Genomic DNA, 17,225 nt, shown 5'->3' with positions numbered 1-17,225 from the left:
CCATTCTGTTAGCTCCACATTGAGCTAATAGCAATTGAGGTCAATTGCTATCCCACCCCGGGGGTATGATGCCAAGAGGCATATTCCACGGTGGATTCCGTGAGGTTTTACGGTGGATTCCGTAAGATTTTATTACCGGGGCTCATACACAAAGTGGATTCTTTGTGTGAGAAGTCGATGGGGACGCGTATCCTTTTCGAGCGTTTTGTTAATTTTATGTGTACATGGGTGATTTCGCAAAATACATATACATATTTAATTAATAAACGTTTATGAGTTTAGAGTACGGACTCGTGATAAATTAAGGTTAGGATTGATTTCTAACCAATTGATTTATGTAGCTGAAGACTGCTAGGTATTCACTTTTGTCGGCTTAATTGTATTATTTTACTAACAATTGTGAATGCTTCAGTTGATGTGTAGAGATAGCAGCGGTGGCAGTGGAAAGCATTGGAGGATAGTGTGTATTCAAGTTATCGTCAATATTTTGATGGGCGCATGTCTTAGGCATGGCACCTATATTTTGTCGCACTTATTTATCAAGGCGCGATATTTATTTATTATTTTTGTATGCGCATGGGCGCACGATTTAGATATTTGTATTGGACATTGTATTTGGGTATGCCTGACTTCTTGGGTGCCCATTAGCTTTAATTCTTTATTGGCACAAAAGCAAACTCAAAAGCTAAAGCGTGCTATTTTGTAATTTGGGCTATTATTTGAGCTTGAAGATGATTAATATATGAAATACATGCTTTGCGGAGCGCTCACACAGGGCATGGGGGGAGATTGCACCCAATTGGTCTCTTGTTCATGTCGTGCAAGATTTTTACATTGATTTGTGTGCAAAAAGTAGAGTTCTTTTGTTCTTGGGGACCTTCTGATGCTCACTACGTGCGCTTACAGCATCCGATCTATGCACCAACAAATGATGTCCTTGCTGCCATCTCTTCCAACCTCTTCTACATGCCACATTTCCAAAATTTGGCTCTATTGGAAGACCAGTTTCTATTGCATGTATTTTGTCATCTTTCCAAAAGACTAACCTTTTCGCTTTCGCTTCATAGTAGGCTGTATAGTCTCGCTTTTCTTGTTGTAAATTGTCACAACAAATGCATCTCCTCTTCTATCCTTCTTTGTATGGTCTTTGGACTGTTGCTCGATCCTTCTCTTCTACCTTAATATGCAACTTTTCGAACTTTGCATAGATTTCTGTCAAATTCAATCTCAAATCATGCATACCTTTGATTAATTCATCCACATCATCACCTTTAAGAATTGGACCAACAGGTATAGCCGGTCGTTCGCGCTTATCTTAATTTCATCTGCTCTCTATTTGCCAACATATGCATTGCCTCAGTTACATTAGCCCAATCTGATTTTAGTCCCATTTCAAAAGAAGCATCTTCTAAACGATCAGTCAGCTTTTCCTGCAAGACATGATCTGCATCCTTCAGAAACAAATCAATTATCTAACTCTCCAATGATTGTTGCTCATGAGCAACCAACTATGCATACCAACTTTTAAATTCACAGAGCAAAGCTGTAGTAGCCAACCCTTTATTGGACTTTTTAATCCAATCTGTAAATGTCTTTTTAGTTACCAATCCTACATCTTCCAAGAAAAACTCTTCTTTCAAAGCTTTCTTAAAAGTTGCCCAATCAGCATCTCTTTTATGTAACTCATCAATCCGATCATGCAATGCATGTATGGCCAAACATGAGAAATACTGACTCCATGCATACTACGGTACCCCATGAAACAACATCTTTTCTTCATGCAATTGGATGAAGACCGAAATATTTTGACCCTTAAATTGCTTCAATTCCTATCCCATTGCCCTACAATGCATTCATAGCTAAGGAATCGATTCTTTTTACTTCTTGCCGAGTTTGCATCTATTGTAACGACAACTACTGTTGTTGTTGTTGCTACAACAAACCAATCATCTGTTGTAAAGTATCACCACCACTTGAACCTGCAGAATCCCCCATCTTTACACACCTGCTGCTGTCGACTTTTACGTCAGGTTCACCACTGTCGAAGCATTTAGGATAGAAAGTCTACCACGGGGATAAGAGACAATAGGATGAAGTGAGATTCAGGGAGAGCAACTGATGAAAGAGAAGGGGTTCAAAGAAATAGAAGAATACTCATAGAGGTGAAGCCTGGCAATTTATTTCTGCATCATGAGAAGATACATCCCTTGTAGGCCAAAAAAGTACATCAAACAATAGCTTTTTCTCTGCTGCTTAGACCACCAATCAACTGCCTCCATTGCCTCCGAGAAAGGGGGTAAAATATGAGGACACCTTATCAAAATTCTCCCAGATCACTCCTTCTTCTTCTCCCAGTTCGGAGTGCTGTTTGCTGCCTGTAAATTGTGATCGTGCGATTTCATCAATCCTTCTTTTTGCATAAAATCCCCCAAAAATGACTGAAATCCACTTGCTTTTTTTCACATGTCATCCTATTCTAGAAGTTATCTATAGCTTTTGGATATTTACAAGAAATAATATCTAAAATACTAAAAATAGGCTAAACTCGTTCAAAAATCTAGTATTTTTGAACCATGCACACTACGGACATTGATACTAATGACTAATATGGCATTGGCTCTCTAGATCAATAAAAAAGCCAAATGACAATGCACTCTAGAGTTTTTCAAACTGTGTCAGTGTAGCGACACGACAACGCACACACACACACACACACACATAAAGAGAGAGAGAGAGAGAGAGAGAGAGAGAGAGAGAGAGAGAGATGCATACACACATGCACTGCTAAATTTATTGCTTAGTTAATAACTTAATAACTAATTATTTTTAAGTTAATTACCAAATATAAATATAAAGAGAGAGGGGGAGAGACAGACAAATAGACAAAAATGAATGAGAGAAGACAGTGAGACAAATGTGAGAGAGAGAGAGAGAGAGAGAGAGAGAGAGAGAGAGAGAGAGAGAGAGAGAGAGAGAGAGAGAGAGAGAGAGAGAGAGAGAGAGAGAGAGAGATTATATTACTTGCTTTGAATTTTTTTTCCATCAAGATCTTCTTCATCATGTCTTTGAGGGGACTTTTAAATTTTTTTTACCGAATAGGGAATTCCGACAACCCCTTCCTGGTGAAGAAAATTTTCACAAGTCCTCTAACTAAATAGGGAAATGTTGACAATCCTTCTCAACTTTAAAAAAAATCATAAGTCCCCTCAAAGAGATTAAGAAGGCAACTTATGAAAAAAAAAATTGTCAAGAAGGGGTTACTGACAACCCCTATCTGCTGAAAAAAAAATTCATGTCCCCTTAAAGAGATGATGGAGGGGAGTTGTGATTTTTTTTTTGGGGAAGGGGTTGCTGGCAACTCCCTTCCTAGTGGAAATAAAATTCAAAGCAAGTCACATAATCTCTCTCTTTATCTCTCTCTCTCTCTCTCTCTCTCTCTCGTTTTTAATGAGAAAACTACTACAACATTCAAGTGGATAAATATTTGTTCTTCTAGTTCACATAAGAGATAAAGAGAATTTCAAACCAGATGATGATATTGAGCCTTGGAAGACATGCAAGTTAGTAGCATGGAGACTTTTCTACATGCATAACTTGGTATCCTTCTATAGAAGTATATTTGCAATGGTAACTTATTGATGTGTTCTCTATATGTAATAGAAGTATGAATGGCAGGTTCATGTATGGACACTTGAAGAAGGGGATATTATAAACTGGATTAGGGCGGACTTGAAGGAGAAGTAGCTCATGTATAAGGATCAGTAGATTGAGTAGCAGTGAAATGAGGAGATGCACCGGAGATGTCCTATCTTCCTTGACTACCTAAAGGTGATTTGTCCTCCAATGATAAAGCATTATACTAAAAATAGTTGAAGAAAAAATTGTGCAAGAGATATAAGGATCCAGATTCTTGGTAAGTAATTCCACATGTATTCTTTAGAATATGTTGAACTTTTATGTCTTCTTCTAAAGAGACTATGGTTGATCACAAAAAAATGATACCACTGGTGCATTTGTTCTCGTAACTCATTTTTCTTGAAGGAGTTAGGGCAAAGCCATAATTTCTAAAATGTTTTAATGATATTGATTGGCCACACTTTAGCCCACAATGATACTATTTGTGGATGATAGCATAAAGATGATGAAATGTAACCCACCTAACTCCTTTATATGTCCATCTATATTTGAAGAAAATCCCATGGATATCATCCTCTTCAAACACATGCTTCCCTATTCGATTGAGGAAAATCCCATGGATACCATCCTCTTGGACTATTGTAAATGGATGCATATCTTCAATCCATATGCAAGCCTAATCAAATGAGAAAGAGACGGAGCAAGAGAAAGAGAGAGAGAGGAATGTGTAAGTATAAGTGGATGTCTCTGTGGTCTGCTCATGTGTGCATAATTAAAATACTATCATATTAGGATGTAATTATAAAATATGTGCAAAGAAAGGAGAGTGGGGGGATGTGAATATATATATAGTGTGATATCACTTATGTATGTGTAATTAAACCACTAACATTATGATAATATTATCAAAGATAAGTATATAAGCTTAATCTAGTGATGTTTAGGAGAGAGAACTACTAATGCATTGTTAGAGAGAGAGAGAGATGTTGCTATTCAAAAGGAGGAGGAGAGGGAGATGCATGTCATGGGTCCCCAACAAGAGAGAGAGAGAGAGAGAGAGAGAGAGAGAGAGAGAGAGAGAGAGAGAGAGAGAGAGAGAGAGAGAGGAATGTGTAAGTGTATTTGGTTTTGCTCATGTGTGCACAATTGAAGTATCAATACATCATGATGTAATTATAACATATATGCCAATAATTGAGAGAGGGGAGATGTGAGTGTATATGTGAGCATGATATCGCTTTTGTATGTATAATTCAACCACTAATATTATGATAATATTATAAAAAGTAATTACATAAGCTTAATACAGTAATGTAAATAAGTTAAGAAGAGAGAACTACTGATGTGTTGTTTGAGAGAGAGAGAGAGAGAGAGGATAATTGGTTGTAATTCTAATGAGAAGGGGAAGAGCAAGGTGTGGTGGTGGTTGTAGTGGTGCTAGTGTTGGTGGTGTTGCAATGGAGGAGTAGTAGTGCTGCTTGATATATGCCCAAAAGAAAGAGATGACCAAGTGGACTATGTGGAATAAATTTGAAGGTTGCCAAAAAAAGTTTGCTCTAAAAGCTTGTTTCTCGCACACACTCAAAATTTAGGTTAAAATTCAATCGCCACATCTTAAACACCATATGAAATGTTGCTAGTAGAAGCTTTGTGTGAGATTCAACTACCTTTCTCAGTTAATAAAGGAGTCTAGGCAATACAAGGTTTCCTCATTGGTTATGCTAGAGTAATCCAATTGTTCTATAACTAATGGTTGAGACAATGGGAACGATACAAGGGTTGAATGTAAAGGACTTGCCACACACAAAGATTGGGATGAGTGAACTAGCATGTGAAAAGGCTATGCATAACATAATATGATAAACTTGAGGGTCAAGGACCCTTAAGGTTGCATTTTACTTTGCATGAAGTGAATTTGATATCCGGCAAGAAATATATGTCTATGTTCTACAAGACCATTGATCTTATAAGCATAATCAAGCTCTCATGGTTGCAGATTGAGCTAAGGTGATTCTCTAGCATATTTTTGAGTTATTAATAAAAAGTGGAGGATTTCTTAAGTGCCCATAGTTTGTTGTACATGAGAATAAAGTGAAATCGAAGCATTTGCTATCTTTGCACTTATTGGTCCTTACATGTTATTGTGATAAATTTCAATCTCTTCGTGTTACTAACTTGGTCTTAATACGCTACTGTTTTCTTCTCTTGATGAATAACCAACATGTGTTGCTACACTTGTTGTAATTTGTTACTATATTGCATGTCGAACCATGTCTATTTGATGCAAAACCCAAAGATATAGTGGAAGTCCAAAATTTAGAGTGTTTAATTGTGTGATAAAGTTGGACACTTGGTATGCATAGTAGTACCATACATAGCATACCTAAGATGTTTCATATGGCTTCTAACTTTTGGGCCTTTGCTACATGTTAGCATACATACCATATTGAAGATGTATCATCTGGTGCCAAATTTGGGCCCTCACTATCACGATCGCGTACGAACCATACCTAAGTTGTTTTCACCTAGTGTCGCATTTGAGTCCTTACAAGCTGCAAACTTGGCCTATAAAAGAAGGTTGAAGTTTGGCTTAAAATTGAAAATTTTGTACCATAGGCACCAATTAATAGCAATTCAATTGGTAGGATGAATGTGCAAAAAATGAGTGGGTAAGAGTTATTGCAATTGAGCAGCCCAATGGTGCCGTATCCGTAGGGGGTCAAGAGATTTGGATGAAGCTCAATCACGATTGTTTCAAAAAAGTAACGTAGTAAAGTAAAAATCTATACAATACATCTATAGCTCAAATGGTTGGAATTGAGTTTCATATGTACGTGAATTCAAACTTGAGCGGGCTGCAGCATCCCTAGATATGGAAATTTAAATGTGAACACATGTTGAATATATTGCTGCCTGCTAAGCCTATATTAACTAGGCTCACCGGTTTACCGAAGGAAATTTTTTGATTTAATGCAATCCTATCTATTGGAGTGTAAAATTCCATACCTAGGTATATGTATGTCTGTAGAGGTAAAGGAAGGCCTTTGTGATATGTGGCCTTTAGAGTTGAAGCCCGGAAGTGGCTGCCATGATCGGCCAGCCGCTATATACAAGATAGTCCTAAGGCTGGCACACTTTCCAATGACCGTATCTAAGATGTGTTGTGTTCTTTGTGGGCGGGGGGGGATTTACGACCGTTGGTAGAAAGGCAAATTTGAATGGTACAAAGTTTGAATTTGAATGGAGGGCGATACATAAAACGGTCTGGGCGGGCAGGCGTTCTTGGGGATCTCATTTGAATTCGGAGGGAGAGAGGTGACTCTGAGAGAGAGAGAGAGAGAGAGAGAGAGAGAGAGTGTGTGTGTGTGTGTGTGTGATCGAAGAATCTGAGAGAGAGAGAGAGAGAGAGAGAGAGAGAGAGAGAGAGAGAGATTTGCCACTGCCGGACTCAGAGGAGCGCCTCACAGTCCCTCGCCCAAGCCAGAAGGGGGGAATTCATGCTCTTGGATCTCATTTGAATTCGGAGGGAGGGAGGTGACTCTGAGAGAGAGAGAGAGAGAGAGAGAGAGAGAGAGAGAGAGAGAGAGAGAGAGAGTTGCCACTGCCGGACTCAGAGGAGCGCCATCACAGTCCCTCGCCCAAGCCAGAAGGGGAGAATTCATGCTCTTCTTGCTGGCCGCGCTTGCCCTAGCTGCCTTCCCGCTCCAATTCTGCCCTCCCCATGGATTACCACTCCTTGCCCCGGCGACAGCTGCAGCTCCTCTGCAAGAAGCATGGCATTCCTGCCAATTCCACCAACGTGGAGATGGCTGATGCCCTCTGTGCTCTCCTCAAGGTGAAGAATTTTGCTGTTAGTCCCTCCTCCTAAGGTATTTCTTTACTGAATTTTCTTAATGCATACACAATGTGTCGGTTTGTGTGTGGCAGAAGCCTCAGGTTCTTGATGAAATAGGTAGATCAAGAAGAATTGTGCAGAAAAATGATAAAATTATGGAAATTCCCAGCAAGCCTGCAACTAGAAGGCGAGGAGATGTTTCCTCACAAGCTAATTTATCTTCCAATGTAGAGAAACACAGTGGAAAAGAGGAACTGGAGGCTGAATTTGCATCCAAAGGACAGACAGTCAAGATGGAGAGCAGATCCCCTCAGGGTAAGACCCTGCTCAAGCCTAGAAGCACTGGAATTGTCCTTCGCAAAGGGAAGGTGAAGGTGCGTTCGCCTGGAAGCCGCTCAGTAAGCCCCAAGTCCAAAGGGAAGGTTGTATGGACAGAACCTGAAGAAGAAATATGCCACAAGGATAAAGTCAAGCAGTTGCAAGCCCCAAGAAAGAAGGGGGCTGTTACATTCTCTGAAAATGTGGAAATCAGATATAAAGAGGCAGAGCTTCACACTGAAAATGGCTCTAATGTAACAACCCCTTCTTCTGCAGCTGAGAGGAGGACCAGAAGTGGGAGAATAATTGCCAATGGAGACCCTAAGGGGGAGCTTCAGGGAGCCGGTAGAAATCCGCATCTCACTCTTAACAGCCCTGCAACAGTTCCTCTCACTGAGAAAGTTATCAGCACTAGGAGCGGTTTACACAAGGTTTTGTCTGAGAACAAGACGGAAGAACTTGCAAGGCATCACAAGAAGGGCCCAAATGTTATTGAAAACCAAAATTCCAAGGAATCAGCAGTGTCACATCAAAATGCAAGGAGGCTTAGAAGTAACAGGAAACGACACAATTCAGGCGATTCCAGAGTCCAAGATGGAGCAGATAAGGGTTCTGCTTTCTGTGGGTCAGAAACTAAATGTGAAGAGGAAGAAGGTAAGGAAAAACTGAGGAGAAGTAGGCGTCTGACTTTGGCTGGGACTGACATAAAATTCAATCAGAATTCAGTAGTTGATTCTACCAAAACTAATTCCCCAACTGAAGAACATCAGCCTGATTTTCGTGTGGATTCTATGGATCTTGGAGCAGAACAGTCTACCAGTACAGAAAACTTGCGAAGGAGCAGACGATTGACACTAGCAACTTCTGAAATCAAGCTTTTCCAGACAAAGGCAATTGCTGTCGAGCAGGAAAGCCACGACAGTTCAAATCTAGAGCATCCCAGGGAGCAAAAGGTCACTAACTCTGTTTCAGAGGTGACCAATAAGATGTCTTTAAGGAGGTTAAAAACAGAGGAAGATTCACAGAAAAGCCCAAAGTTAGCTAAAAATGTCTCTGCTAAGATGAAGACAGCTGCTTTGTCAGAGGGTTGTAGTAACACAAAGCTAAGGAATGTGGCCAAACCCACGAATGTAACAATGTCTAGAAATTCCAAAACCGCCTCATCAACTTGTGATAAACCAAAAGATGAAAAGTTTTCAAACCCTCGTATGGGTAGGTCAAGCAGGAATAAAAAAGGGTACATGGAACCTCTGAAAAAGGGACAGGCCAAACTAGCTGCAAACCATGCAGCAACTCAAGCAAAAGTGAACAAGTCAGAACCTCGTACTGGAAGGTCTTTGAGGAACAATGCTACTCAGAAAGTATCAGAAAAAATAACCGATTCCATTAGTGATAATCAGGATGTCAAAGTCACTGAGATTGTAGATAAAAAAGGAACTTTAAGTAGTCCTGAGCCTAAGCTCCCGGAACCCCACACTACAACAGAAAGTTGTGACAACTCAAAATCAGGTTTAGGGATTAGTGAAGGATCGTGCACCATGTCCATTAAGGATGCAGAATTCCTGAATTCATGTCAAGCTGATTCAATTAAGGATGCAGAACTGCTGAATTCGTGTCAAACTGATAACGTAACCTTAATGCCTGAGAATCTGGATGGCCTTCGAAATTGCTCAGATATGACACTTCCAGAAGATAGCCTGGTCATTTACCTCGATGACCTTGATGCCTCTCCATCTGATCAGCCAGTTGCTACCGAAAAGAACTCACTCACTGAGCATCTTGAAGATGCAAATGGAAGTACACATGAAAGCACTGGTGGTAGTGGTATGTCTAAAGCTGATACCACTGAGATTGTGGAGGATCTGGCTGAAAAATATGTAAGCACTGATGACAGTGGTACATTTAAAGCTGATGTCACTGAGATTGTGGAAGATGCAGCTGAAAAGCTTGTTCTGTTAGCATCTGAAGAAACTGGTGGATCTGCAAGAGAAGACACAAACACTGAGGAGATTAAAATGGATTGTGAAAAGGATGTGCAGCAGATAGAAACGATGGGACAGATAGAAGAACAAGAGTCATGCAATGCAATAATTGCTTCACCAAAAGATATGGAAGAAGTTGAAACTGAAGGTGATTACTCTGATGAAGAAGACTACTACTCCTCTGAGTATGAAGGAGTAGAAGAAGGGGAGGAAGAAGAATGTCAGGAACACATATCGGGGACAGAAGAAGAATTTTGTAAGGAGAATGGTTCCCTTGACCTACAAGTGAGCTCCTGTACCCAAGAAGATAAGTTCTCTGATACAGAGAAAGATTATTCTTCTGAAGGAGAATCGGACAAAGGGGATTCCCTCTCAGAATGGGAAGAAGACTCTGCTTCTGATGCTGAAGAGTGTGATTTAGAAGAAGACTGGGATATACAGGACTATGACGCAGCAGAGAACCAGGACAAAGACGCCAGTGGTATCGAAATCTGTGAAACTGAAATTATGGACAGAGAAGCAGGAGAGTCCGGGGACATTCCTTTTGAGAGCATGACAGAAGGATCCAATGTGGTGTTTGAGAAAACTAAGTACGAAGGGGAAATGAGTCTTGAAATCAGTAGTGTAGCAGCAGATTTTACCAAGTCGAATGAATATAATACAGTAGCAAATTCAGTCTACTTGCAATGGGAAGAAAGCTGGTCAAGTGCAGAAGCTGCTGCAACTGGCCCAACAACTACAGAGGCTGACATGCCGGCTGTGAACCAACGAGAGAAAAATGAAGGAGAGGAAGTTTTAATTGATGCCTCTGTACTTGATCAATGCGGCTCGGATATGAAAGCGAAATCTCCAGTAGAGGGCAGCACTGGATTGACTGCTTCTCTCACCAAACAGGCTGCTGCATCGCTACCTGAGATGCTTCAATTAATGAAAGACAACCCGATAAAGGAAAGGTACACAGAAGGTGGGGACGAATGCCCAGTTGAAGTAGCTACAACTCAGATGAGTGACTCTGGCATGTCAAATAATGCAAATGACAGTTGGAAGTTGGAAGCAGACGAGGCATCTGCTGATGTAATTGTCCAAACAGACGAAGCTCCTCTAGAGTTCATGCATGCAAATATGGTCCAGGAAGAAGAAACGGAGCAGCCAGACATGGAGACTCCTGAGAACTGTAATGTTGTGCAAGAAGCAGAGGATGAGAACCAGGCAAATTCAAAAGGCCTTAAGGAATCTAGTGCTTTGGAGCAGAACCCGGACAACATGGAAGAGGAAGTACTCGAAGGTGGAATATGTGCCCAAAATGTAGACACTCTCAATAGTAGCAGTGATGTTTCAGAGGGAGCTGATGCACTTCTCACTGTTCTCATGCAGTCAGATTCTGGACCACTTGAGCTGACCAACATAGTCCAGCATCAGAAATCTCCAGACCAAGTAACTTTGATGGATGGACAAGATGAAATCGAAATAGTTGATGCAAAGAGTGGATTAGCAGTACATAAGATTGTTGAAACTCCTGACAAATTAAGCCTCATGAAAAATGATGTACAGGAGACCATTACAGAGCAGGTGACTAACAAGTCTGTTCAACTGCCCACCTGTGTAGAAAACGCGGGGATCGAAACTGAATATTGTGAAGGACTAGATCAACCGGATGATTCTAATGCAACTCATTCACTGGCGGGTATCCGGGGAGGATGCTCAAGAGACATGGAAGAAAGAGGTGATCAGATTGCAGAATCTGTTGATGAAAGGTTGAACTTCACGGCAGATGAGGTAGAGGAACTTAAGGGCCAAACAAAAAAGGAGTCTACAACTGACGTTTATGGGGGGATTGACCTGCTACGTATTGAGGGGTTGGACAATGCTAGGGAGGAGAATTCTTCAGAAATTAACCCTTCAGCACAATTATTTAGTGCTGAATCAAACAATGGACCTGTAGTAAAGGATGACCTGCTAGCTGCCGAGGGAATTGACAATGTTAAGGAAAAGGATGTTCCGGTTACTAATACTTCAGCAAAACCAATAATGTTCCTTTCCATTCCTGAATCAAATGATGTGCCCCTGGGCAAAAATGATCTGACGGAGGATGTGGATGCCCCTGAGCGACTGCAATCTGTGAACACAGACTGCTTCTCAGCCGCACCATCTGCCATTTTGGACAGCATGGAGCCAACAGACAAAAGTGCTGTATTAGAGAGTCTGGATCCAATAGACCTGAAAGCGGAAATGGAAGAAGAAATTCATGCTGCAGATGTTAATAGTCACTACCAACCGGACATGTGTGGAGGACCCAGTGAAGAGAAAACGGATGTGTATGAAGAGTCCAAGCTTTTATTGAATGAGGGCCTTGGAGCCATGAAAGAGGAAATGGAAGATGAAATTGATGCTGCAGATGTCAATAATCACTACCAATCAGACGTGTGTGGAGGACCCTGCGAAGACAAAACAGACGTATATGATGAGCCCAAGCTTTTATTGAATGTGGGTCTTGGAGTCCAGGATATGGAGGTGGAAATGAAAGATGAAGGGGTGGTGGTTCAAAGCTCTGCCAACAAGATTGATGAAGTTGTTTGTGTAAACACTGAAGGGCTGAATGAAGATCTGTCAGATGAGACACAGGCGGGTTCAACCTTGATAAATAATGGGCAGGAAGCTTATCTGCAAGAAATTACCAAAGAAGACTCTCTGTCAGACTATCCAGTAAAGGAGGAAGACGGAATTAACCAGGTCAGTATGTCGGCCATACAGGCAGATCATGGGGAAACTGAAAGTGAAACTTCACTAGAAACAAGCAAAATTACGGAAGATCAGGGTGAAACTGAACGTGAAGCTTCCCAGGAAACAGCCAAGATTATAGATGATTATGGGGAAACTGGAACTAAAACTTCACCGGAAACGGGCAAAATTACAGAGGGGCTAATTGAAGATCAAGGTCAGAATAATCTGGAGGTATTGGGAGAGGACAAGGTTCAAGAGGCCAGCCATTCACATGAAATGACAGCTGACTTCAGCTTAGTCGAGTGCATTGCAGAGGATGTGCCTGTTGGTACTATGTCTACAACTGTGCAAGAGTTTTGGTCTAAGGAAATTCCAGTCGAGAAATTTTATAAGTTGGCAATAAAGGATAAGGCAATCTTGCAAGTACCAGAGGCCCAAGATCATGCTGCAAATTTGGTACTGGAGGAAGAAGCTACACAGTCCTTTGAGAGTGAAGAGGAAATACAGATTGAGAAGGTAGGTTCGGAAGCACTTGGTTGTCTTGTGAGAGCAGAAAGCACGGATTTGGCTCTGGCTGAAATTGTCTATGGGGATGTTCCTGAGCAGAAGGATGAGGTGGATTCCACTACAATAGCTCCAATAGAGAATGTGCATGAAAAGTCACAACAACAACATGATTTGAATAGGGTGATATGCAAAGAAAATGAGCTCTCTACCAAGAAGCCATCAAACAAGAACATGGCATATCCAGCCAGACATCTTGCCTCTGTAAGTATGAATTTAATCATTACTAGTCAAAGAATTGTTCATATTTATGCCCTTATTCAATAATTCAAGCCTGGTTTATGTCAAACAGGCCAGCAAGAGGTCTGCATTGAAGGCCTTACCTTCTAACATTAGGCATACACCTTCTACTGCAAGTCGAACACCCTCAACCAAGGTCCATCAAACTCCACGGCCCAGAAACCTTCTGTCAACGTATGAAGGTATTGAAGGCAGTCTCTAATCCCAGCAGATGCTTGATGTCCTTCCCTTTTCTAATCTCTTTGTTTGTTTCCTAAGAGTAGAGCTTGCAGTTTTTGATTCTTCTGTTACTATGTCTTGGAAGATATTAAAGATTGTTTGAGAGCAGAACTTGCATTTGATTTCTCCTGCTATTAGGTCTGTGAAGATATCTAAGGTAGTTCAATTCCTTGTTATGGAGGTACTGAAGGTAATTTCTAGCTAATGCTAAACATCCTTCCCTGACCTGACCTCTTTGTTGGATTTGAAGTTATTTGATGTTGCTGTTTAGTTCCTTCTTCTACGTCTGTGATAGCCCATCTAGCCTGGTGCAACCTGTGTTGATACACCATAGCATCCAGTTCAGCCCTGGAAGTCATAGTACAAGTTTGGATTCTGGCTTTTGGAAAGGCCAGAATAAAAAGCTCAACATTACTTGTCAGGGGCTTCCATTAGGCAAGTGGGGGTGGCTTCACAGGGATATAAAGTTCATGCTCAAAGCCAGCTGAAACAATCTAACTTCCACAGGAAGTTTTAGACAAATTCCCACTTTGATGCCTGCATTATGCTGTCAAGGAATGTTTAAAGTTTTAAGCAGTGCAGGCTAGCTAGCCTTTCAAGGTATGTTTAAAGTTGTAAGCTGTGTTCATAAAAAGACCAGGTGCATCATATAAGTTCTAAATCAAGGACCCACAAATAGTAGTGAAGCACAGGCTTATGTACATGGAATGTGATGGGGTCCTCATACTCAATGTGTATGAATGCAGATTTGGCTAGTCCACAGCCACATGTTGCAGCCAGCAGTCCACAGCCACATGTTGCAGCCAGCAGTCCACAGCCACCCAGATCGTCTAAGAGAGAATTGGCAAGATCCCATCTTCGATGATGCAGTCCTTTAATCAAGCAACTTCCAGCATCTCGCTGACGTTGGTTACTTATATATACTATTATAATGATGATGCAGCCATTATTTGTTATTTCAAAGTTTGTATTTTCAAGTTTCTACTGAAACTTTGATTTACGTTTGTACTGTGTTTTGCTAGGCAATAAAGAAGCTCAGTGCTTCATATTTTTAGGCTAAACCTACACAGCATGGCCCTTCTTACAGTCTTTTAAGTCTTCTTACAAGCAACTCATATGTTTGGAATCTTTTAAGTACATCCTGATATCCTTTGGAATTACAATCCCCTACAAGGAACACTATCTCTTGCAAGGAATGCTATCCTGCTTTGCGGCAGCGAGGCAAAGCGGGGCAACAGGGTCCCTATCGCATAGTAACTTTGCCATCCTTGAATGTAAAAACACCATATAATTCGCTTCCATTGCACAACTATAACATCTATATAGTTGTAACATCTATACAATTGCACAACCATAGCATGAACACACTCTTCTTTTGCGTCCTCGAACATAAGAGGTTGCATGCGTGCTCACTATTTTCTCTCTTTTTTGGATCTATCTCACTATTTATTGCCAATCTCTCTCTCTCCCCACCCTTTTCACACCTCTCCTCTTTGTGAATTTTCTCACATACAAGTTACCTCCCTCTCTCTCTCTCTCTCTCTCTCTCCCTTTTTTATCTCTCTCCCCTCTCTACAACACCCATCACTTCCTCTCTCCCCTACTTTTCACCTCTCCCTTCCTCTCTTTGTTTATCCCTCTTCTCTATTTGCAACCCCTCACACCACTTGCATCTCTCCCCTTCGTTTTTACTCTCTCTCTCTCTCTCTCTCGCATGCACAAAAGGATAGACATGTACTTGCATTTAGGTGTATAGAGACTCATATATGTATACAACACCTCTTATTATGCACAAGATCTGTAAACTTTACCCATACTTGCTTTGCACGTTACAATTAGAAATACCATTGCACTTGACCATAAACAAAAGACATACGAAATGCATATTTTATATTTTATCTTGAATCTCTCACTATTTTTTTTTGCATCCCTTCCTCTCTCTATCTCTTTTCACCCCCCTTCTCTCTTTGTGACTTCTCTCATATATTTGTTACCTATCTCTCTCTCTCTCTCTCTCTCTCTCTCTCTCTCTCTCTCTCATATCTCCTTCTCGTTCCCTCCCTTTTCCATTTTCATGTCTCCTTCCTTTACAACCTTTATGTTTTCTTTTTATCCCCTTTTTCACCTCTCCCCCTCCCTCCCTCTCCCTCCCCTTTCTTACCCCTCTCCTTTATCCCCAATCCCCCATCTCTCACCCTTTTTACATCTCTCCCCCCCTTTCACACACACACACACACTCTCCCATTCTCTCATATATGCATGTATAAAAGGCTAAAAATATATTTGTATGTAGGTATACAGACACTTGTATATATGTGCAATGACCATGTATCAAACTTGTAAACTAGTATTCATACTTGCTTTGTGGAATAGTTAGAAGTATCTCTATATTATCCTTGGATGTCACAATTACAAAGTTTAAGTGTATCCAAGCATTACAAAAAAACTCTTAGTATTAATAATACACATGGATGAAGTAGAGCTTAAAATCAAAGTTTGTTCTAGAGATTGTGCCAATGTGAACAAAAAACCAAAAATTTCATAGGAAGCCTAACCAAAATAAAGCTTTCTTTTCTTCGAGGAAACATGTGAAAATTTTTCACTCTTCAACACAACACGGGTAGGTGAAGCAAGTCTCGTTGCCACTCCTTGCCTTGGCGATGCTGTAAGGGACATGATAGTCTTTTCTCTCTTTCTTGCACCTAAAATTTTAGAAAGCCACAATGTAAACATAAACACATCTAATAATTGACTAAGATTACTTAACTTTAGAATAGCAATACTTGGCCTAATATTTGCAAACCACTCAATAGGCATTGTCATAGCTTGATGTAGTATCACAAAGCAATCGAGGACTTTAAATTTATACATTGGCTATCCTAAATTTATACATCTAATAATTGACAAAGATTACTTAACTTTAGAATAGCAATACTTGGCCTAATGTTTGCAAACCACTCAGTAGGCATTGTCATAGCTTGATGTAGTGTCACAAAGCAATCGAGGACTTTAAATTTATACATTGGCCATCCTCTTGGTATTCTATTAGTGTGAGATCGTCGAATCCATATGCACTTGAAAACAATGAGTATATTCACAATGCATCACCTCAATAAAAATTAGAAGTAAAATCTCTATATTGATATCATTATATAAATGCTCAATGACCCTTGGCATAAAGGTCATTTCGCATATGAGCCAAGCAATAACTACGAAGCTTTCAAATTTCAATGGATACATCCTTACAAAAAAGCAAGCATACCATTGCACCCTCCAAAAAAACACATCTTTGCATGCATCCTTGCAAAAAAACAATACATCTTATTGCATCTTCTGAAGCACATCCTTGTATACAATGTTTGTTGAGACATTCATAATGCTCCCATTTTCATCCAGCAAGACTCTCACACCACATGAGGATTTTACCCTTGAAAATGCAACATACAATTGTCCATGTGTAAATATCGGTATCTTCAAGTAAAGACTACAACAACTAACAAATTCTAGCCTTGCGACTTATTGATGGTCATAACAAACGCCAATCGAATAGGAAATTGCCTCCATCTTATAGTAAATGGACATTGCAAAGTGCTAGGAATAAAAGTAATCTTAGGAATGAAAACTCATTCCTCTACATTTGTTTCTGTTATTATCTTAGCATCTATCACCTTTCTATTGAATGCCTTCCATATCAATCGTGTACCATTACA

The 17,225-nt window shown here is 40.4% G+C and overlaps 1 protein-coding gene across 2 annotated transcripts; it reads left to right on the top strand.

Moving 5' to 3' along the window:
• Positions 1–6,936: 6,936 nt before the first annotated feature.
• Positions 6,937–14,576, top strand: LOC148041204 (uncharacterized). 2 transcript variants are annotated; one of them, XM_087678050.1, is made up of 4 exons: positions 6,937–7,471; positions 7,564–13,260; positions 13,349–13,478; positions 14,262–14,576. In XM_087678050.1, the coding sequence occupies exons 1-4, from the start codon at positions 7,358–7,360 to the stop codon at positions 14,378–14,380; spliced, it is 6,060 nt and encodes a 2,019-aa protein (XP_087534176.1). In that variant the 5' UTR covers positions 6,937–7,357; the 3' UTR covers positions 14,381–14,576. The 2 variants fall into 2 exon arrangements, with proteins under 2 accessions (XP_087534176.1, XP_087534185.1); XM_087678059.1 differs by having other exon boundaries at positions 6,938–7,471; positions 7,703–13,260.
• The last annotated feature ends 2,649 nt before the right edge of the window (positions 14,577–17,225 follow it).

Source organism: Lygodium microphyllum, chromosome 1, assembly GCF_053477565.2.
Source record: "Lygodium microphyllum isolate KBCC chromosome 1, Lygodium_microphyllum_v1.1.10, whole genome shotgun sequence".
In the NCBI taxonomy this organism is placed as follows: Eukaryota; Viridiplantae; Streptophyta; class Polypodiopsida; order Schizaeales; family Lygodiaceae; genus Lygodium; species Lygodium microphyllum.
The sequence above is the reverse complement of the archived record's forward strand: the minus strand, read 5'-3'. Positions and strand labels throughout refer to the sequence as shown.